The sequence below is a fragment of the Hippichthys cyanospilos genome, unplaced genomic scaffold (genome assembly GCF_059441005.1).
Source record: "Hippichthys cyanospilos isolate Australia breed blue-spotted pipefish unplaced genomic scaffold, RoL_Hcya_1.0 HiC_scaffold_60, whole genome shotgun sequence".
Lineage (NCBI taxonomy): Eukaryota > Metazoa > Chordata > Actinopteri > Syngnathiformes > Syngnathidae > Hippichthys > Hippichthys cyanospilos.
Genome location: NW_028283416.1, coordinates 128,684 through 153,032, shown reverse-complemented (window position 1 = coordinate 153,032; position 24,349 = coordinate 128,684). Strand labels below are relative to the sequence as shown.

Sequence of the window (24,349 nt, the reverse complement as noted above, 5' to 3'; positions counted from 1 at the left end):
ACCCTAACCCTAACCCTAACCCTAACCCTAACCCTAACCCTAACCCTAACCCTAACCCTAACCCTAACCCTAACCCTAACCCTAACCCTAACCCTAACCCTAACCCTAACCCTAAACCCTAACCCTAACCCTAACCCCTAACCCTAACCCTAACCCTAACCCTAACCCTAACCCTAACCCTAACCCTAACCCTAACCCTAACCCTAACCCTAACCCTAACCCTAACCCTAACCCTAACCCTAACCCTAACCCTAACCCTAACCCTAACCCTAACCCTAACCCTAACCCTAACCCTAACCCTAACCCTAACCCTAACCCTTAACCCTAACCCTAACCCTAACCCTAACCCTAACCCTAACCCTAACCCTAACCCTAACCCTAACCCTAACCCTAACCCTAACCCTAACCCTAACCCTAACCCTAACCCTAACCCTAACCCTAACCCACGCCCGGGGCCTCGGGAGAGGCTCGAGCGGCGTGAGCCACTCGAGCGGCGCGAGCGGCGCGGGCGACGGGAACGCCGCCCACGTACGCCCCCCTCCCCACCACCACCACCACCACCGCCGCCACCGCCGGCCCGCCGCCGGAGAAGACGGGGACGGGCGGCTCCGCCACCGCCACCACCGTCACCGGCTCGGCGTGGCCGCACGGCGCAGCGGCAGGGGGCACGTCGGGGCGGCGCCGCAACGGAGCGCCCACCCGGCCGCCAGCGCCCTGCAGGCCGGGTCCGCTGGGGGGCGTTCCCACCACCGACAGCGGCGCCGTCCTCGGCGACCCCCCCGTCGTCGGCGGAGGAGTCCGCCGACGAGATGCGCCCGGGGGGGCGCGCGTCAGCACGGACACGCAGACAAGCGGCTGGAAAGCAGTCCGGCAACAGGCAGACAGCACGCGCAACACGCAGGGGGATGGAGCCGGCCCCACCCCCCATGCGGGCGCAGACAAGGGCCATTTACCGCCTAGTCCGGATGGCCCATCATTCGGCTCGCGTGCTCTCCTCGGGTGAGCTGCCGGCCAATATCCAAAAGGCCGAGGCCGGCCTCCGGGAATCCGTGAGGCCGGCTGGGCTCACCCAGACGACGGAGGACCGTCTCAAGGAGCACGCGAGCGCATGGGCCAGCAGCGTGAGAGACACCTTGGCACGGCACTACCATGATGGAATGGAACGTGCCAGGGGCGAAGTCGTTGATTTGCTGGACGAGGACTGGCCGGTTGCCCTAAACATCGCTCGTCGGTGGGCGAGGCGCCGGCTGGGCCCCGTCCTGTCCGGCACCACGCTTGCGGATGTGAAATCGTTCCTCCGTGAGACGGCGTCGCACAAATTGGCCCTGACGGCGGGGGTAGGTGCACGCGAGACGGCGATGGACTGGCTGCCGGTACCAGCGCCTGCATTGCAGGCGACGGCAGGCGCCGGACGAACCCCCGCCGGACCTGCCACCGCCGATGCCGCCGCTGCTGAGAATGTTGCCGATACGGCCATAACCACTGCCGCCGCCGCTGCTGCTACTGCATCCAGCCCTCAGGCCCCCCCGGTGGACGCACAACCAACCCACCGCATGGAGAGAGGTAATCAACCGGCTCCGTCTCGGGCGGGAAATGCGATTGGGGCACAACTTTCAGAGGCCCAGCCGGTGGACCACTCGACGCCCCTCGGGGCCCCCCAGACACAATGGTGGCGGGGGGCCCAGGGGGGCGTTGTACAAGGCCGGACGCCCGTCCAGGGCCACCGGCCAGACGTGCTGAGCCCGGACCCGCTTCCACAGAGGGTTAAGAGGCTCCCGTCAGGGAGACGGCAATCGGTCCGCCCCCCCTCCCCTGACGTGAGGGCAGGCCCCTCCACCCAAATGCCGTGCGTGGATGACTTATCTCCCGGCATCGGCCTCATTGACCTCGACTGGGACATCGACTCAGCCGAGGAGAACAACCTGCTGGCGCCCTTTCCTGTCTCACCCCCGGCTCACGATGAGGAGGTGGCCGGCCCCTCAGGGGTGGGAGGGCATGCTCGCCGTCCAGCAGGTAACCAATCTCCGCCTCGAATGCCGGCGAATGAATCTCCCGAGGATGCGGGAGAACGGGGCGAAACGAGTTGGGCCAGTCGACTAAGGGCAAATAAGACCCCCCGACCGGCCCACTCATGCTCCGCCCGACCTCGCCAGAGCACATTAACAAACACAAAATTGACAAGAACGCAACCCGCGACTTATCAAAAACCACCGGCCCCGGGGCTTTCCCGTGTTATAGCACATAGGCCCTGCTTCAGGAAACAGGCAAATTGGGGCCTGTTTGTGAGATCATCTCGGGTGATCTTGGGTGACTCAAATTTAGCAAGACTCCCTGATTTTCCCTTTCAAGATCTCCAAATTGATAGTTATCCGGGAGCCACATTTCGACATCTAAAATCGATCCTTGACAAGGATCAACAGTCGGATGCGGTGACCCAGGTCATTCTATCAGCGGGCATTAACAATAGAGCACAATCAGCTCATAACACGGCGGTTAAGCAATTGCAGCAAGCTAAATTGGCCGCAACACGCCGTTTCCCGAAAGCGCAAATCTGGGTTGCGGAAATCAACTTCTCCCAGAATTTATCGCAAAAAGAACGGGACAATTTGGCAGTCCTCAACCAATATATCACCAAAGGCTCTTACATTCCGGCTCTTCCGTGTGAGCGTTTTAAAGTGGGCCAGGATGGCATACACTGGACGCCCGGAACAGCTCACAGGATGCTCATGCACTGGTGGAATTTTCTGACTGAACAGGCTATTGCGCGAAGAGAAGGTGAAGGACCCCACGTGGAGCGTACAGGTACTGACTTGACTCATCCTGTAACGTTACTACAAAAGGGCCCGCATGAAATCAATTTTAACCGCGATGAAGGAATTATGATCCTGACCGATAAAATTGATTTATCACCCACGCAACGCCAAATTTTGAAAAGAGGACTATCCTTTGTCCCCGTTCGGGACGTGGATCATATGCTTAAACAACAACTGATGCTAGATTTACAAGCATATCACAGGCGTCTTAGCCTCGCAGCAATCTTTCAGAACCGTGGACAGCGACGGCCGGTCCCGTTCACGGCCCCGTCAGAATGGAACCCGACTGAAACGATGCTGCCGGCAGCAATCAAAGGAGTCATTAAGGCCGATTGGAAGGCCTTCCAGGAAATCAATTGGAGTAAAAAAGACAACCCCAATTTGACAAAATCTGAACAGACCGCGTTGACTGACTTGATAAAGGATAAACGAATAGTCATTAAACCGGCGGACAAGGGGGCAGTAGTAGTTGTCATGGACCGAGAACGTTATGTACGTGAGGCACTTAGACAACTGAATGACTCAAAATATTACCGCAAATTGCAGGCACCGATCTTTTGGGAAACAATCCCCATGATCGAGAAAATTCTGGGAGAGATGAAACGGGCAAACTTCATTACGACTAAGCAACTGAAATTTCTCAGAGGAAGTTCAGACCCGCGACCGAGAATTTTTTATCTCCTTCCAAAAATACATAAGACCCCCGACAAATGGAGCTTCCCGTATATTATGCCAGCTGGACGCCCCATTGTCTCAGATTGTGATAGTGAAACGTATAGAACCGCTAATTTTGTGGAATTCCACCTGAATCCATTATCAAACAAGCATCCCAGTTACCTGAAGGATACATACGATTTCCTCGGTAAAATGCGTAATCTACAAATTCCGCGGGATGCATTCCTGTTCACGATGGATGTGGAAAGTCTATACACAAATATCGACACTCCAACAGGATTAATAGCGGTAAGAGAATGGATGAACCGTTCTCCCGATAACCGACGACCAGATGATGCTCTGCTCCGTTTATTGGAAATCAATCTTACGAGAAATGATTTCGTTTTTGATTCCCAATATTATTTGCAGATATGTGGCACGGCGATGGGCAAAGCTTTTGCACCCTCCTATGCCAACATCTTCATGGCTTGGTGGGAGGAGCGGGCACTGTCCTCAGCACCACAACGCCCCTTGCATTACTATCGCTTCTTAGATGACATCTGGGGCGTCTGGCCATACTCGGAAGATAATTTCGGAAAATTTGTGACACATTTGAACACACAAAATGAGTCGATCTCGGTTAAGGCTAACATTAGCAGGACCCAGGTTGACTTTTTGGATGTCACAACATTTAAGGGCCCAGATTTCGCTGATACTCTAATATTGGATTTTAAGGTGCATTTTAAGGAGACGGATACACATGCGTTGTTATGGCGTACAAGCTTGCATCCACGTCATACCTTTACTGGCATCATTAAATCCCAATTATTACGATTTGCGCGAATCTGTAGCCGCCGGGAGGATTTCCGGGAGGCCACTTCTACTTTGTTTACAGTCTTACGACGTCGGGGATACAGTAGGAGTGAGCTGCGCAAAGCCCGACGTTCCTTCCGGGAGCCTGGACCACAAGAACGCCGCGAGGAGGGTGAATGCACCCCGCTGGTGGTGACATTTTCAAGACAGAGCGTCAGACTAGCGGTCAATTGTAAAGTAAACTTCAAGGGTTATTTGAGAACCCAGAGGGGTTTGGAAAACCGACCGGTAATTGCTGCTTTTCGAAAGAACCCCAATTTGGGTGATCTTTTGGTCAGCGGCACTTTGCCGAACTTAACGGAGTCGGAGGAGCAACGGGCAAGTCCCTTCTCCCGCCCCCTCATATTTTTACGTCACGGACGCACGAGACGCATAATAAAAATCCCACCAGTACGCGAGCCTTCCCGTCCAAATTGTGTGTACTTACTGCATTGCGCCCTCTGTGGGATGATGTATGTAGGTGACACAAGCGGAACAGTGCAACAGGAGATAGACAAACTCCGTGATCACGTGACAAGCGAAGCCAAGTTGGCGACCTCACGGGTGGTGCATCATTATAAATTACACAATATGAGCCACCTTGAATGTAGGTCACTACAAATGGGCCCACTGTGGAACCAAACCGAACGCGAACGCGTGGCCATGGAGTGGCAAATTCGGTTGGGCACACAGTACCCATTTGGCTTGAACGCGTGATGGCAAGTAGACAACATGCGACCACCCCCCCACCAACAGGGGATCAGACAGATTTATGATGAGGATAAAAGGCCATTCGTTAGAATAGGCTATCCACTGAACTGTTCTGACTGGACAACCAATGTGTGGGAGAATTGATTCGCCAACATTGGACCTTAACAGTGAAATGAGGTTGTCTGACGTTGCACTCATGGAACCTGCAAGACAAAAAACGGGGTTAAATTAACTGACGGCAAAGGCTGCTAGAAATGCATAGAGGCTAAAGTAGAGAATAAAGGGGAAAAAAAACAGGAATAATAGAGACATGGATTGTTCGGCTTTCGGGAGATGGGTGGCAACCAGTGCGGCGAGTGCACAACGGAGCGGACCCCCCCGGGAGGGTCTCCTTCTTTCGGAGGCCCAACCGGACCGCTACCGGATCTTTATACTAACCCTAACCCTAACCCAACCCTAACCCTAACCCTAACCCTAACCCTAACCCTAACCCTAACCCTAACCCTAACCCTAACCCTAACCCTAACCCTAACCCTAACCCTAACCCTAACCCTAACCCTAACCCTAACCCTAACCCTAACCCTAACCCTAACCCTAACCCTAACCCTAACCCTAACCCTAACCCTAACCCTAACCCTAACCCTCTAACCCTAACCCTAACCCTAACCCTCTAACCCTAACCCTAACCCTAACCCTAACCCTAACCTCTTTTTCCCTTACCTAACCTGCCTGTGCCGCCACTGATTTCCGACCCCTTGGGACCTGTGGAATGAAAAGGCCGAAATGAAGCCCTAAACACAACCAATTGACTAAACATAACCCTAACTAATGGACTACCCAAAACGTAACCCTAAACACAACCCCTAATTGGCCTAACCCTAAACATAACACCCGATTTGACTAACCCTAAAAATAACCCCTAAACATAACCCTAATTTGGCGAAATGGAGAAAACTAAGAGAGAGGGGGGATGGGACACAAATAATCAAAAATCTTACTTGAAGCAGTGTAAAATTAGCCCAAATTGGATGGGGAGGATACAGCCGAAAAAAGGCAAAAAGTATATAAATAATGCTCCCAGAAGCCACAATAACTGGTAGAGCCTAAATTTAGGGATGGGAGTGCTAATCTGCATAAAAGTAAGGGATTGATTATGGGTGGAAGAAAGTTGGAAAGAAACGGAAGGCTAAAATCAAGCAACAGAAGGGGGAAAGATTTGGGGGTGCCAATACAAAAGGGAGGGAGAACTACACACAAAGCAAAAAGATAAAGAAGACAGACACATGCAAGAAGGATATACAAAGAGAAAGATGAATCAAAAGCAGAAAAAGAAAGACATCATGCAAGAAAGAAAAAAACAAAACCTAAATAAAGGACATGCAAGAAGAACAAAGACAGAGGAACAAAATATCTCAAAAATAAAACAAAAAGAAAAGCTTAAAGAAAGCGAATGGGGACCCAGCCTGAAGAAGGATAAAATAATCCGAAACGTCGCGACGGGCCCCATTGAACATAAAGCATGCAAAAATATTATTAGATAACAAAGGCGAAACCAAAGAAAGCATGAAACCAGAAAGAGAAACCCAAGAAAGGAGATAAAAAGAAAGCCCAAGACAGAAGGTACAAAGAAAACCAAGAAGAAAACCAAGATGGAAAGAAAACCAAGAGTGCTCGGGGACCAAGGGGGAGGAATCAGTGGCAGGACCGTGCACTTACCTTACCCCCGACGGAGGAAGTCTTCCGTTGGGGGTGGGGTCTTTTTCCCTTACCTAACCTGCCTGTGCCGCCACTGATTTCCGACCCCTTGGGACCTGTGGAATGAAAAGGCCGAAATGAAGCCCTAAACACAACCAATTGACTAAACATAACCCTAACTAATGGACTACCCAAAACGTAACCCTAAACACAACCCCTAATTGGCCTAACCCTAAACATAACACCCGATTTGACTAACCCTAAAAATAACCCCTAAACATAACCCTAATTTGGCGAAATGGAGAAAACTAAGAGAGAGGGGGGATGGGACACAAATAATCAAAAATCTTACTTGAAGCAGTGTAAAATTAGCCCAAATTGGATGGGGAGGATACAGCCGAAAAAAGGCAAAAAGTATATAAATAATGCTCCCAGAAGCCACAATAACTGGTAGAGCCTAAATTTAGGGATGGGAGTGCTAATCTGCATAAAAGTAAGGGATTGATTATGGGTGGAAGAAAGTTGGAAAGAAACGGAAGGCTAAAATCAAGCAACAGAAGGGGGAAAGATTTGGGGGTGCCAATACAAAAGGGAGGGAGAACTACACACAAAGCAAAAAGATAAAGAAGACAGACACATGCAAGAAGGATATACAAAGAGAAAGATGAATCAAAAGCAGAAAAAGAAAGACATCATGCAAGAAAGAAAAAAACAAAACCTAAATAAAGGACATGCAAGAAGAACAAAGACAGAGGAACAAAATATCTCAAAAATAAAACAAAAAGAAAAGCTTAAAGAAAGCGAATGGGGACCCAGCCTGAAGAAGGATAAAATAATCCGAAACGTCGCGACGGGCCCCATTGAACATAAAGCATGCAAAAATATTATTAGATAACAAAGGCGAAACCAAAGAAAGCATGAAACCAGAAAGAGAAACCCAAGAAAGGAGATAAAAAGAAAGCCCAAGACAGAAGGTACAAAGAAAACCAAGAAGAAAACCAAGATGGAAAGAAAACCAAGAGTGCTCGGGGACCAAGGGGGAGGAATCAGTGGCAGGACCGTGCACTTACCTTACCCCCGACGGAGGAAGTCTTCCGTTGGGGGTGGGGTCTTTTTCCCTTACCTAACCTGCCTGTGCCGCCACTGATTTCCGACCCCTTGGGACCTGTGGAATGAAAAGGCCGAAATGAAGCCCTAAACACAACCAATTGACTAAACATAACCCTAACTAATGGACTACCCAAAACGTAACCCTAAACACAACCCCTAATTGGCCTAACCCTAAACATAACACCCGATTTGACTAACCCTAAAAATAACCCCTAAACATAACCCTAATTTGGCGAAATGGAGAAAACTAAGAGAGAGGGGGGATGGGACACAAATAATCAAAAATCTTACTTGAAGCAGTGTAAAATTAGCCCAAATTGGATGGGGAGGATACAGCCGAAAAAAGGCAAAAAGTATATAAATAATGCTCCCAGAAGCCACAATAACTGGTAGAGCCTAAATTTAGGGATGGGAGTGCTAATCTGCATAAAAGTAAGGGATTGATTATGGGTGGAAGAAAGTTGGAAAGAAACGGAAGGCTAAAATCAAGCAACAGAAGGGGGAAAGATTTGGGGGTGCCAATACAAAAGGGAGGGAGAACTACACACAAAGCAAAAAGATAAAGAAGACAGACACATGCAAGAAGGATATACAAAGAGAAAGATGAATCAAAAGCAGAAAAAGAAAGACATCATGCAAGAAAGAAAAAAACAAAACCTAAATAAAGGACATGCAAGAAGAACAAAGACAGAGGAACAAAATATCTCAAAAATAAAACAAAAAGAAAAGCTTAAAGAAAGCGAATGGGGACCCAGCCTGAAGAAGGATAAAATAATCCGAAACGTCGCGACGGGCCCCATTGAACATAAAGCATGCAAAAATATTATTAGATAACAAAGGCGAAACCAAAGAAAGCATGAAACCAGAAAGAGAAACCCAAGAAAGGAGATAAAAAGAAAGCCCAAGACAGAAGGTACAAAGAAAACCAAGAAGAAAACCAAGATGGAAAGAAAACCAAGAGTGCTCGGGGACCAAGGGGGAGGAATCAGTGGCAGGACCGTGCACTTACCTTACCCCCGACGGAGGAAGTCTTCCGTTGGGGGTGGGGTCTTTTTCCCTTACCTAACCTGCCTGTGCCGCCACTGATTTCCGACCCCTTGGGACCTGTGGAATGAAAAGGCCGAAATGAAGCCCTAAACACAACCAATTGACTAAACATAACCCTAACTAATGGACTACCCAAAACGTAACCCTAAACACAACCCCTAATTGGCCTAACCCTAAACATAACACCCGATTTGACTAACCCTAAAAATAACCCCTAAACATAACCCTAATTTGGCGAAATGGAGAAAACTAAGAGAGAGGGGGGATGGGACACAAATAATCAAAAATCTTACTTGAAGCAGTGTAAAATTAGCCCAAATTGGATGGGGAGGATACAGCCGAAAAAAGGCAAAAAGTATATAAATAATGCTCCCAGAAGCCACAATAACTGGTAGAGCCTAAATTTAGGGATGGGAGTGCTAATCTGCATAAAAGTAAGGGATTGATTATGGGTGGAAGAAAGTTGGAAAGAAACGGAAGGCTAAAATCAAGCAACAGAAGGGGGAAAGATTTGGGGGTGCCAATACAAAAGGGAGGGAGAACTACACACAAAGCAAAAAGATAAAGAAGACAGACACATGCAAGAAGGATATACAAAGAGAAAGATGAATCAAAAGCAGAAAAAGAAAGACATCATGCAAGAAAGAAAAAAACAAAACCTAAATAAAGGACATGCAAGAAGAACAAAGACAGAGGAACAAAATATCTCAAAAATAAAACAAAAAGAAAAGCTTAAAGAAAGCGAATGGGGACCCAGCCTGAAGAAGGATAAAATAATCCGAAACGTCGCGACGGGCCCCATTGAACATAAAGCATGCAAAAATATTATTAGATAACAAAGGCGAAACCAAAGAAAGCATGAAACCAGAAAGAGAAACCCAAGAAAGGAGATAAAAAGAAAGCCCAAGACAGAAGGTACAAAGAAAACCAAGAAGAAAACCAAGATGGAAAGAAAACCAAGAGTGCTCGGGGACCAAGGGGGAGGAATCAGTGGCAGGACCGTGCACTTACCTTACCCCCGACGGAGGAAGTCTTCCGTTGGGGGTGGGGTCTTTTTCCCTTACCTAACCTGCCTGTGCCGCCACTGATTTCCGACCCCTTGGGACCTGTGGAATGAAAAGGCCGAAATGAAGCCCTAAACACAACCAATTGACTAAACATAACCCTAACTAATGGACTACCCAAAACGTAACCCTAAACACAACCCCTAATTGGCCTAACCCTAAACATAACACCCGATTTGACTAACCCTAAAAATAACCCCTAAACATAACCCTAATTTGGCGAAATGGAGAAAACTAAGAGAGAGGGGGGATGGGACACAAATAATCAAAAATCTTACTTGAAGCAGTGTAAAATTAGCCCAAATTGGATGGGGAGGATACAGCCGAAAAAAGGCAAAAAGTATATAAATAATGCTCCCAGAAGCCACAATAACTGGTAGAGCCTAAATTTAGGGATGGGAGTGCTAATCTGCATAAAAGTAAGGGATTGATTATGGGTGGAAGAAAGTTGGAAAGAAACGGAAGGCTAAAATCAAGCAACAGAAGGGGGAAAGATTTGGGGGTGCCAATACAAAAGGGAGGGAGAACTACACACAAAGCAAAAAGATAAAGAAGACAGACACATGCAAGAAGGATATACAAAGAGAAAGATGAATCAAAAGCAGAAAAAGAAAGACATCATGCAAGAAAGAAAAAAACAAAACCTAAATAAAGGACATGCAAGAAGAACAAAGACAGAGGAACAAAATATCTCAAAAATAAAACAAAAAGAAAAGCTTAAAGAAAGCGAATGGGGACCCAGCCTGAAGAAGGATAAAATAATCCGAAACGTCGCGACGGGCCCCATTGAACATAAAGCATGCAAAAATATTATTAGATAACAAAGGCGAAACCAAAGAAAGCATGAAACCAGAAAGAGAAACCCAAGAAAGGAGATAAAAAGAAAGCCCAAGACAGAAGGTACAAAGAAAACCAAGAAGAAAACCAAGATGGAAAGAAAACCAAGAGTGCTCGGGGACCAAGGGGGAGGAATCAGTGGCAGGACCGTGCACTTACCTTACCCCCGACGGAGGAAGTCTTCCGTTGGGGGTGGGGTCTTTTTCCCTTACCTAACCTGCCTGTGCCGCCACTGATTTCCGACCCCTTGGGACCTGTGGAATGAAAAGGCCGAAATGAAGCCCTAAACACAACCAATTGACTAAACATAACCCTAACTAATGGACTACCCAAAACGTAACCCTAAACACAACCCCTAATTGGCCTAACCCTAAACATAACACCCGATTTGACTAACCCTAAAAATAACCCCTAAACATAACCCTAATTTGGCGAAATGGAGAAAACTAAGAGAGAGGGGGGATGGGACACAAATAATCAAAAATCTTACTTGAAGCAGTGTAAAATTAGCCCAAATTGGATGGGGAGGATACAGCCGAAAAAAGGCAAAAAGTATATAAATAATGCTCCCAGAAGCCACAATAACTGGTAGAGCCTAAATTTAGGGATGGGAGTGCTAATCTGCATAAAAGTAAGGGATTGATTATGGGTGGAAGAAAGTTGGAAAGAAACGGAAGGCTAAAATCAAGCAACAGAAGGGGGAAAGATTTGGGGGTGCCAATACAAAAGGGAGGGAGAACTACACACAAAGCAAAAAGATAAAGAAGACAGACACATGCAAGAAGGATATACAAAGAGAAAGATGAATCAAAAGCAGAAAAAGAAAGACATCATGCAAGAAAGAAAAAAACAAAACCTAAATAAAGGACATGCAAGAAGAACAAAGACAGAGGAACAAAATATCTCAAAAATAAAACAAAAAGAAAAGCTTAAAGAAAGCGAATGGGGACCCAGCCTGAAGAAGGATAAAATAATCCGAAACGTCGCGACGGGCCCCATTGAACATAAAGCATGCAAAAATATTATTAGATAACAAAGGCGAAACCAAAGAAAGCATGAAACCAGAAAGAGAAACCCAAGAAAGGAGATAAAAAGAAAGCCCAAGACAGAAGGTACAAAGAAAACCAAGAAGAAAACCAAGATGGAAAGAAAACCAAGAGTGCTCGGGGACCAAGGGGGAGGAATCAGTGGCAGGACCGTGCACTTACCTTACCCCCGACGGAGGAAGTCTTCCGTTGGGGGTGGGGTCTTTTTCCCTTACCTAACCTGCCTGTGCCGCCACTGATTTCCGACCCCTTGGGACCTGTGGAATGAAAAGGCCGAAATGAAGCCCTAAACACAACCAATTGACTAAACATAACCCTAACTAATGGACTACCCAAAACGTAACCCTAAACACAACCCCTAATTGGCCTAACCCTAAACATAACACCCGATTTGACTAACCCTAAAAATAACCCCTAAACATAACCCTAATTTGGCGAAATGGAGAAAACTAAGAGAGAGGGGGGATGGGACACAAATAATCAAAAATCTTACTTGAAGCAGTGTAAAATTAGCCCAAATTGGATGGGGAGGATACAGCCGAAAAAAGGCAAAAAGTATATAAATAATGCTCCCAGAAGCCACAATAACTGGTAGAGCCTAAATTTAGGGATGGGAGTGCTAATCTGCATAAAAGTAAGGGATTGATTATGGGTGGAAGAAAGTTGGAAAGAAACGGAAGGCTAAAATCAAGCAACAGAAGGGGGAAAGATTTGGGGGTGCCAATACAAAAGGGAGGGAGAACTACACACAAAGCAAAAAGATAAAGAAGACAGACACATGCAAGAAGGATATACAAAGAGAAAGATGAATCAAAAGCAGAAAAAGAAAGACATCATGCAAGAAAGAAAAAAACAAAACCTAAATAAAGGACATGCAAGAAGAACAAAGACAGAGGAACAAAATATCTCAAAAATAAAACAAAAAGAAAAGCTTAAAGAAAGCGAATGGGGACCCAGCCTGAAGAAGGATAAAATAATCCGAAACGTCGCGACGGGCCCCATTGAACATAAAGCATGCAAAAATATTATTAGATAACAAAGGCGAAACCAAAGAAAGCATGAAACCAGAAAGAGAAACCCAAGAAAGGAGATAAAAAGAAAGCCCAAGACAGAAGGTACAAAGAAAACCAAGAAGAAAACCAAGATGGAAAGAAAACCAAGAGTGCTCGGGGACCAAGGGGGAGGAATCAGTGGCAGGACCGTGCACTTACCTTACCCCCGACGGAGGAAGTCTTCCGTTGGGGGTGGGGTCTTTTTCCCTTACCTAACCTGCCTGTGCCGCCACTGATTTCCGACCCCTTGGGACCTGTGGAATGAAAAGGCCGAAATGAAGCCCTAAACACAACCAATTGACTAAACATAACCCTAACTAATGGACTACCCAAAACGTAACCCTAAACACAACCCCTAATTGGCCTAACCCTAAACATAACACCCGATTTGACTAACCCTAAAAATAACCCCTAAACATAACCCTAATTTGGCGAAATGGAGAAAACTAAGAGAGAGGGGGGATGGGACACAAATAATCAAAAATCTTACTTGAAGCAGTGTAAAATTAGCCCAAATTGGATGGGGAGGATACAGCCGAAAAAAGGCAAAAAGTATATAAATAATGCTCCCAGAAGCCACAATAACTGGTAGAGCCTAAATTTAGGGATGGGAGTGCTAATCTGCATAAAAGTAAGGGATTGATTATGGGTGGAAGAAAGTTGGAAAGAAACGGAAGGCTAAAATCAAGCAACAGAAGGGGGAAAGATTTGGGGGTGCCAATACAAAAGGGAGGGAGAACTACACACAAAGCAAAAAGATAAAGAAGACAGACACATGCAAGAAGGATATACAAAGAGAAAGATGAATCAAAAGCAGAAAAAGAAAGACATCATGCAAGAAAGAAAAAAACAAAACCTAAATAAAGGACATGCAAGAAGAACAAAGACAGAGGAACAAAATATCTCAAAAATAAAACAAAAAGAAAAGCTTAAAGAAAGCGAATGGGGACCCAGCCTGAAGAAGGATAAAATAATCCGAAACGTCGCGACGGGCCCCATTGAACATAAAGCATGCAAAAATATTATTAGATAACAAAGGCGAAACCAAAGAAAGCATGAAACCAGAAAGAGAAACCCAAGAAAGGAGATAAAAAGAAAGCCCAAGACAGAAGGTACAAAGAAAACCAAGAAGAAAACCAAGATGGAAAGAAAACCAAGAGTGCTCGGGGACCAAGGGGGAGGAATCAGTGGCAGGACCGTGCACTTACCTTACCCCCGACGGAGGAAGTCTTCCGTTGGGGGTGGGGTCTTTTTCCCTTACCTAACCTGCCTGTGCCGCCACTGATTTCCGACCCCTTGGGACCTGTGGAATGAAAAGGCCGAAATGAAGCCCTAAACACAACCAATTGACTAAACATAACCCTAACTAATGGACTACCCAAAACGTAACCCTAAACACAACCCCTAATTGGCCTAACCCTAAACATAACACCCGATTTGACTAACCCTAAAAATAACCCCTAAACATAACCCTAATTTGGCGAAATGGAGAAAACTAAGAGAGAGGGGGGATGGGACACAAATAATCAAAAATCTTACTTGAAGCAGTGTAAAATTAGCCCAAATTGGATGGGGAGGATACAGCCGAAAAAAGGCAAAAAGTATATAAATAATGCTCCCAGAAGCCACAATAACTGGTAGAGCCTAAATTTAGGGATGGGAGTGCTAATCTGCATAAAAGTAAGGGATTGATTATGGGTGGAAGAAAGTTGGAAAGAAACGGAAGGCTAAAATCAAGCAACAGAAGGGGGAAAGATTTGGGGGTGCCAATACAAAAGGGAGGGAGAACTACACACAAAGCAAAAAGATAAAGAAGACAGACACATGCAAGAAGGATATACAAAGAGAAAGATGAATCAAAAGCAGAAAAAGAAAGACATCATGCAAGAAAGAAAAAAACAAAACCTAAATAAAGGACATGCAAGAAGAACAAAGACAGAGGAACAAAATATCTCAAAAATAAAACAAAAAGAAAAGCTTAAAGAAAGCGAATGGGGACCCAGCCTGAAGAAGGATAAAATAATCCGAAACGTCGCGACGGGCCCCATTGAACATAAAGCATGCAAAAATATTATTAGATAACAAAGGCGAAACCAAAGAAAGCATGAAACCAGAAAGAGAAACCCAAGAAAGGAGATAAAAAGAAAGCCCAAGACAGAAGGTACAAAGAAAACCAAGAAGAAAACCAAGATGGAAAGAAAACCAAGAGTGCTCGGGGACCAAGGGGGAGGAATCAGTGGCAGGACCGTGCACTTACCTTACCCCCGACGGAGGAAGTCTTCCGTTGGGGGTGGGGTCTTTTTCCCTTACCTAACCTGCCTGTGCCGCCACTGATTTCCGACCCCTTGGGACCTGTGGAATGAAAAGGCCGAAATGAAGCCCTAAACACAACCAATTGACTAAACATAACCCTAACTAATGGACTACCCAAAACGTAACCCTAAACACAACCCCTAATTGGCCTAACCCTAAACATAACACCCGATTTGACTAACCCTAAAAATAACCCCTAAACATAACCCTAATTTGGCGAAATGGAGAAAACTAAGAGAGAGGGGGGATGGGACACAAATAATCAAAAATCTTACTTGAAGCAGTGTAAAATTAGCCCAAATTGGATGGGGAGGATACAGCCGAAAAAAGGCAAAAAGTATATAAATAATGCTCCCAGAAGCCACAATAACTGGTAGAGCCTAAATTTAGGGATGGGAGTGCTAATCTGCATAAAAGTAAGGGATTGATTATGGGTGGAAGAAAGTTGGAAAGAAACGGAAGGCTAAAATCAAGCAACAGAAGGGGGAAAGATTTGGGGGTGCCAATACAAAAGGGAGGGAGAACTACACACAAAGCAAAAAGATAAAGAAGACAGACACATGCAAGAAGGATATACAAAGAGAAAGATGAATCAAAAGCAGAAAAAGAAAGACATCATGCAAGAAAGAAAAAAACAAAACCTAAATAAAGGACATGCAAGAAGAACAAAGACAGAGGAACAAAATATCTCAAAAATAAAACAAAAAGAAAAGCTTAAAGAAAGCGAATGGGGACCCAGCCTGAAGAAGGATAAAATAATCCGAAACGTCGCGACGGGCCCCATTGAACATAAAGCATGCAAAAATATTATTAGATAACAAAGGCGAAACCAAAGAAAGCATGAAACCAGAAAGAGAAACCCAAGAAAGGAGATAAAAAGAAAGCCCAAGACAGAAGGTACAAAGAAAACCAAGAAGAAAACCAAGATGGAAAGAAAACCAAGAGTGCTCGGGGACCAAGGGGGAGGAATCAGTGGCAGGACCGTGCACTTACCTTACCCCCGACGGAGGAAGTCTTCCGTTGGGGGTGGGGTCTTTTTCCCTTACCTAACCTGCCTGTGCCGCCACTGATTTCCGACCCCTTGGGACCTGTGGAATGAAAAGGCCGAAATGAAGCCCTAAACACAACCAATTGACTAAACATAACCCTAACTAATGGACTACCCAAAACGTAACCCTAAACACAACCCCTAATTGGCCTAACCCTAAACATAACACCCGATTTGACTAACCCTAAAAATAACCCCTAAACATAACCCTAATTTGGCGAAATGGAGAAAACTAAGAGAGAGGGGGGATGGGACACAAATAATCAAAAATCTTACTTGAAGCAGTGTAAAATTAGCCCAAATTGGATGGGGAGGATACAGCCGAAAAAAGGCAAAAAGTATATAAATAATGCTCCCAGAAGCCACAATAACTGGTAGAGCCTAAATTTAGGGATGGGAGTGCTAATCTGCATAAAAGTAAGGGATTGATTATGGGTGGAAGAAAGTTGGAAAGAAACGGAAGGCTAAAATCAAGCAACAGAAGGGGGAAAGATTTGGGGGTGCCAATACAAAAGGGAGGGAGAACTACACACAAAGCAAAAAGATAAAGAAGACAGACACATGCAAGAAGGATATACAAAGAGAAAGATGAATCAAAAGCAGAAAAAGAAAGACATCATGCAAGAAAGAAAAAAACAAAACCTAAATAAAGGACATGCAAGAAGAACAAAGACAGAGGAACAAAATATCTCAAAAATAAAACAAAAAGAAAAGCTTAAAGAAAGCGAATGGGGACCCAGCCTGAAGAAGGATAAAATAATCCGAAACGTCGCGACGGGCCCCATTGAACATAAAGCATGCAAAAATATTATTAGATAACAAAGGCGAAACCAAAGAAAGCATGAAACCAGAAAGAGAAACCCAAGAAAGGAGATAAAAAGAAAGCCCAAGACAGAAGGTACAAAGAAAACCAAGAAGAAAACCAAGATGGAAAGAAAACCAAGAGTGCTCGGGGACCAAGGGGGAGGAATCAGTGGCAGGACCGTGCACTTACCTTACCCCCGACGGAGGAAGTCTTCCGTTGGGGGTGGGGTCTTTTTCCCTTACCTAACCTGCCTGTGCCGCCACTGATTTCCGACCCCTTGGGACCTGTGGAATGAAAAGGCCGAAATGAAGCCCTAAACACAACCAATTGACTAAACATAACCCTAACTAATGGACTACCCAAAACGTAACCCTAAACACAACCCCTAATTGGCCTAACCCTAAACATAACACCCGATTTGACTAACCCTAAAAATAACCCCTAAACATAACCCTAATTTGGCGAAATGGAGAAAACTAAGAGAGAGGGGGGATGGGACACAAATAATCAAAAATCTTACTTGAAGCAGTGTAAAATTAGCCCAAATTGGATGGGGAGGATACAGCCGAAAAAAGGCAAAAAGTATATAAATAATGCTCCCAGAAGCCACAATAACTGGTAGAGCCTAAATTTAGGGATGGGAGTGCTAATCTGCATAAAAGTAAGGGATTGATTATGGGTGGAAGAAAGTTGGAAAGAAACGGAAGGCTAAAATCAAGCAACAGAAGGGGGAAAGATTTGGGGGTGCCAATACAAAAGGGAGGGAGAACTACACACAAAGCAAAAAGATAAAGAAGACAGACACATGCAAGAAGGATATACAAAGAGAAAGATGAATCAAAAGCAGAAAAAGAAAGACATCATGCAAGAAAGAAAAAAACAAAACCTAAATAAAGGACATGCAAGAAGAACAAAGACAGAGGAACAAAATATCTCAAAAATAAAACAAAAAGAAAAGCTTAAAGAAAGCGAATGGGGACCCAGCCTGAAGAAGGATAAAATAATCCGAAACGTCGCGACGGGCCCCATTGAACATAAAGCATGCAAAAATATTATTAGATAACAAAGGCGAAACCAAAGAAAGCATGAAACCAGAAAGAGAAACCCAAGAAAGGAGATAAAAAGAAAGCCCAAGACAGAAGGTACAAAGAAAACCAAGAAGAAAACCAAGATGGAAAGAAAACCAAGAGTGCTCGGGGACCAAGGGGGAGGAATCAGTGGCAGGACCGTGCACTTACCTTACCCCCGACGGAGGAAGTCTTCCGTTGGGGGTGGGGTCTTTTTCCCTTACCTAACCTGCCTGTGCCGCCACTGATTTCCGACCCCTTGGGACCTGTGGAATGAAAAGGCCGAAATGAAGCCCTAAACACAACCAATTGACTAAACATAACCCTAACTAATGGACTACCCAAAACGTAACCCTAAACACAACCCCTAATTGGCCTAACCCTAAACATAACACCCGATTTGACTAACCCTAAAAATAACCCCTAAACATAACCCTAATTTGGCGAAATGGAGAAAACTAAGAGAGAGGGGGGATGGGACACAAATAATCAAAAATCTTACTTGAAGCAGTGTAAAATTAGCCCAAATTGGATGGGGAGGATACAGCCGAAAAAAGGCAAAAAGTATATAAATAATGCTCCCAGAAGCCACAATAACTGGTAGAGCCTAAATTTAGGGATGGGAGTGCTAATCTGCATAAAAGTAAGGGATTGATTATGGGTGGAAGAAAGTTGGAAAGAAACGGAAGGCTAAAATCAAGCAACAGAAGGGGGAAAGATTTGGGGGTGCCAATACAAAAGGGAGGGAGAACTACACACAAAGCAAAAAGATAAAGAAGACAGACACATGCAAGAAGGATATACAAAGAGAAAGATGAATCAAAAGCAGAAAAAGAAAGACATCATGCAAGAAAGAAAAAAACAAAACCTAAATAAAGGACATGCAAGAAGAACAAAGACAGAGGAACAAAATATCTCAAAAATAAAACAAAAAGAAAAGCTTAAAGAAAGCGAATGGGGACCCAGCCTGAAGAAGGATAAAATAATCCGAAACGTCGCGACGGGCCCCATTGAACATAAAGCATGCAAAAATATTATTAGATAACAAAGGCGAAACCAAAGAAAGCATGAAACCAGAAAGAGAAACCCAAGAAAGGAGATAAAAAGAAAGCCCAAGACAGAAGGTACAAAGAAAACCAAGAAGAAAACCAAGATGGAAAGAAAACCAAGAGTGCTCGGGGACCAAGGGGGAGGAATCAGTGGCAGGACCGTGCACTTACCTTACCCCCGACGGAGGAAGTCTTCCGTTGGGGGTGGGGTCTTTTTCCCTTACCTAACCTGCCTGTGCCGCCACTGATTTCCGACCCCTTGGGACCTGTGGAATGAAAAGGCCGAAATGAAGCCCTAAACACAACCAATTGACTAAACATAACCCTAACTAATGGACTACCCAAAACGTAACCCTAAACACAACCCCTAATTGGCCTAACCCTAAACATAACACCCGATTTGACTAACCCTAAAAATAACCCCTAAACATAACCCTAATTTGGCGAAATGGAGAAAACTAAGAGAGAGGGGGGATGGGACACAAATAATCAAAAATCTTACTTGAAGCAGTGTAAAATTAGCCCAAATTGGATGGGGAGGATACAGCCGAAAAAAGGCAAAAAGTATATAAATAATGCTCCCAGAAGCCACAATAACTGGTAGAGCCTAAATTTAGGGATGGGAGTGCTAATCTGCATAAAAGTAAGGGATTGATTATGGGTGGAAGAAAGTTGGAAAGAAACGGAAGGCTAAAATCAAGCAACAGAAGGGGGAAAGATTTGGGGGTGCCAATACAAAAGGGAGGGAGAACTACACACAAAGCAAAAAGATAAAGAAGACAGACACATGCAAGAAGGATATACAAAGAGAAAGATGAATCAAAAGCAGAAAAAGAAAGACATCATGCAAGAAAGAAAAAAACAAAACCTAAATAAAGGACATGCAAGAAGAACAAAGACAGAGGAACAAAATATCTCAAAAATAAAACAAAAAGAAAAGCTTAAAGAAAGCGAATGGGGACCCAGCCTGAAGAAGGATAAAATAATCCGAAACGTCGCGACGGGCCCCATTGAACATAAAGCATGCAAAAATATTATTAGATAACAAAGGCGAAACCAAAGAAAGCATGAAACCAGAAAGAGAAACCCAAGAAAGGAGATAAAAAGAAAGCCCAAGACAGAAGGTACAAAGAAAACCAAGAAGAAAACCAAGATGGAAAGAAAACCAAGAGTGCTCGGGGACCAAGGGGGAGGAATCAGTGGCAGGACCGTGCACTTACCTTACCCCCGACGGAGGAAGTCTTCCGTTGGGGGTGGGGTCTTTTTCCCTTACCTAACCTGCCTGTGCCGCCACTGATTTCCGACCCCTTGGGACCTGTGGAATGAAAAGGCCGAAATGAAGCCCTAAACACAACCAATTGACTAAACATAACCCTAACTAATGGACTACCCAAAACGTAACCCTAAACACAACCCCTAATTGGCCTAACCCTAAACATAACACCCGATTTGACTAACCCTAAAAATAACCCCTAAACATAACCCTAATTTGGCGAAATGGAGAAAACTAAGAGAGAGGGGGGATGGGACACAAATAATCAAAAATCTTACTTGAAGCAGTGTAAAATTAGCCCAAATTGGATGGGGAGGATACAGCCGAAAAAAGGCAAAAAGTATATAAATAATGCTCCCAGAAGCCACAATAACTGGTAGAGCCTAAATTTAGGGATGGGAGTGCTAATCTGCATAAAAGTAAGGGATTGATTATGGGTGGAAGAAAGTTGGAAAGAAACGGAAGGCTAAAATCAAGCAACAGAAGGGGGAAAGATTTGGGGGTGCCAATACAAAAGGGAGGGAGAACTACACACAAAGCAAAAAGATAAAGAAGACAGACACATGCAAGAAGGATATACAAAGAGAAAGATGAATCAAAAGCAGAAAAAGAAAGACATCATGCAAGAAAGAAAAAAACAAAACCTAAATAAAGGACATGCAAGAAGAACAAAGACAGAGGAACAAAATATCTCAAAAATAAAACAAAAAGAAAAGCTTAAAGAAAGCGAATGGGGACCCAGCCTGAAGAAGGATAAAATAATCCGAAACGTCGCGACGGGCCCCATTGAACATAAAGCATGCAAAAATATTATTAGATAACAAAGGCGAAACCAAAGAAAGCATGAAACCAGAAAGAGAAACCCAAGAAAGGAGATAAAAAGAAAGCCCAAGACAGAAGGTACAAAGAAAACCAAGAAGAAAACCAAGATGGAAAGAAAACCAAGAGTGCTCGGGGACCAAGGGGGAGGAATCAGTGGCAGGACCGTGCACTTACCTTACCCCCGACGGAGGAAGTCTTCCGTTGGGGGTGGGGTCTTTTTCCCTTACCTAACCCTCTAACCCTAACCCTAACCCTAACCCTAACCCTAACCCTAACCCTAACCCTAACCCTAACCCTACCCTAACCCTAACCCTAACCCTAACCCTGCAAGACAACGGCTACATTGATAAACGTCAAGCCCAGTACCTCCAGGGGAGCTCGGACCCCAGACCGAGGCTCTTCTACTTGCTCCCGAAAATTCATAAGAGCCCGGCAACTTGGAGCAAACCGGGTTTGATACCCCCGGGCCGCCCGATAGTTTCGGACTGTGGAAGCGAAACATACAGGGTGGCTGAATATCTAGAGTTCTACTTGAACCCGTTGTCCACCAAGCACGCGAGCTACATTAAAGACACGTATGATTTTTTAAACAAAATCCGGGGCCTGCGAATCCCACAAGCCGCTATTCTCTTCACGATCGACGTGGACAGTTTATATACGAACATTGAAACAGCGGCGGGCATCCTGGCGGTCAGACGCTTCATGACCCGCTATCCGGATCCTAGAAGACCGGATGACGCGCTAATCAAACTGCTGGAAATCAACTTGACCAGGAATGACTTCGAGTTCAACTCGGAGTATTTCTTGCAGGTCTGCGGCACGGCGATGGGCAAGAAGTTTGCCCCGTCATATGCAAACATTTACATGGCCCACTGGGAGGAAGCGGCCCTGAATGCGGCGGCTAAGAAGCCGGCGCATTACTTTCGTTTTTTGGACGACATCTGGGGGGTGTGGACGCACACCGAGGAAGACTTTGAAGCCTTCACGCAACACCTCAACACGTTCCACGCCTCGATAACAATAAAGGCCCACACCCATGACACGCGAGTGGATTTCCTGGATGTCACCACATTCAAGGGACCGGACTTTGAGGTAACATCCAAGTTGGACTTCAAGGTCCACTTCAAGGACACGGACACGCACGCTTTGCTGTGGAGGACCAGCTTACACCCGCCGCACACCTTCAGGGGAATCCTCAAATCTCAACTGCTTAGATTTCACAGGATCTGCAGCCGACAGGAGGACTTTTGGGAGGCTGTCGACACGCTCTTCAAGGTACTACGACGGAGAGGCTACAGCAGGAGCGAGTTGAGGAAGGCCTTGAAGAGCTTCAAGTCACAAAAGGGGAAAAGGCAGGAGCGCCAAGATGAGTTCCGGGTCATTCCCCTGGTGGCAACGTTCTCTCAACAGAGCGTGCAGCTGACCCACCGCTGCAAGATGAACTTCCGGAAATTCATCGAACCCCTGAGCGGGATGGGGGGACAGAGATTGATTGCGGCCTACAGGAAGAACCCCAATTTGGGTGACCTGCTAGTGCGCAGTAAGTTGAAATCGGCACGCAACGCCCGAAAAGAACCAGCGGGATTGGAATTCCGATCCCTGACCTTCGTGAGGAGCCGGCGCACCGGACTGGTTGTCAAACTGCCACCTGTGCGCGAGCCACAAAGGAAAAACTGCATCTACCTGCTGGTCTGCATGAAGTGCGGGATGAAATATGTGGGCGAGACGGGCAACACGCTGAGGACGCGAATGTGGCAACACAGGTATTGTATTAGGCATGGAAAGAAGACCCACACGAGACTGGTCCGGCACTTCAGAACCCACGGCCTACAACACCTGAAATGCAGGACACTGCAAGTGGGCCCACGGTGGGATCAAACGGCGCGCAGGAGGGAGGAAAGAAGATGGATACGGAGACTGGACACAAGGCACCCGTTCGGACTGAACGAGGGTTAGCGACCCTGGCGCGCGCGCGCGCGCGCACACACACAACCCCCCAAAGTGGGAGGGGAGGGGGGGTACGGCCTAATGTTAACCAGGTTGTCCCCATCGCCTAAACACAACCAATTTCTCTTCTCGCTCCTCGCCTAATGTCAACCAATTGACCTCAAGGCTGAAACTCAACCAGTACTTAAAATGGGGCGTGAAGTGGGGGTGGACAACACACCCTACCACACCCCTAACACATAACCAAGGAACAGCGGGCCCGCCGGGCTACCCAAAAGTTCTTGTTTTTTTTGGGGCGAATGCCTAAACTTAACCAATGCGCATCTCCGGGGTCCCGGAGCGTGTATTGCCTAAACTGTTAACCAATTCGTCTATTCTTGTTGTTTTTTTTGGGGCGAATGCCTAAACTTAACCAATACGCATCTCCGGGGTCCCAGAGCGTGTATTGCCTAAATTTAACCAATTTCCTTTTAGTTGGGAAGTGCCTAAACCCAACCACGGCACCCCCTTGGAGCAAGGGGATGTACTATCTAAATGTTAACCAATTCGTCTCTACTACCGAACCACAACCGACACACTCTCTCTTCTGGCCCAATGCTAAACAATTGATCTTGGACGATTAATCTCGACCACTTCGGCCCGGTGCCAAACTCAACCAAGGCGGATCGGAGATGGCTGCGGAGGAACATCGGAGACCGGACTCACTCGGGGAGACCTCTACGGAAGACCAACGGGGTCCGAAGTGTACCTAGTAGGAGCTGGGCACGGTGGCGGGCGGAGTCGGCCTAATCGAGTTTCCCGGAAGATGGACCGAGCACGCCCACCGAGCAAATAGGCTTCTCAAATTCACACAAGTCACGGGACCCGAAACGAGCTCGGACGGGTGCGGGACCGCACACGGGGGTCCCGAGACAAGGGATGGCCGAGATTCAAAACGCGAGGCTCCCATTCGGGATTAAAAGGTGGCAAAGGGGGTTCCTGACGCCGCCCCGACGTGGCGAGTGCACCACGGGACTTCGGTCTTTACCGGATCCCGGCCTCTAACCCAAAAACCTAACCTGCCCGGGCCTGGCGGGGCTGGCTAGGGTTCCTTCCGGCGCCCCGGCCGAGTGGGAGAAACTTGGCCAGTGTGAAAAAGGTACTG

General features: G+C 46.0%; 1 protein-coding gene across 1 annotated transcript; it reads left to right on the top strand.

Moving 5' to 3' along the window:
* Positions 1-3,542: 3,542 nt before the first annotated feature.
* Positions 3,543-23,214, top strand: LOC148405146 (uncharacterized). Its single transcript, XM_088407279.1, has 2 exons — positions 3,543-4,512; positions 21,590-23,214. The coding sequence occupies exons 1-2, from the start codon at positions 3,543-3,545 to the stop codon at positions 23,212-23,214; spliced, it is 2,595 nt and encodes an 864-aa protein (XP_088263405.1).
* Positions 23,215-24,349: the final 1,135 nt, after the last annotated feature.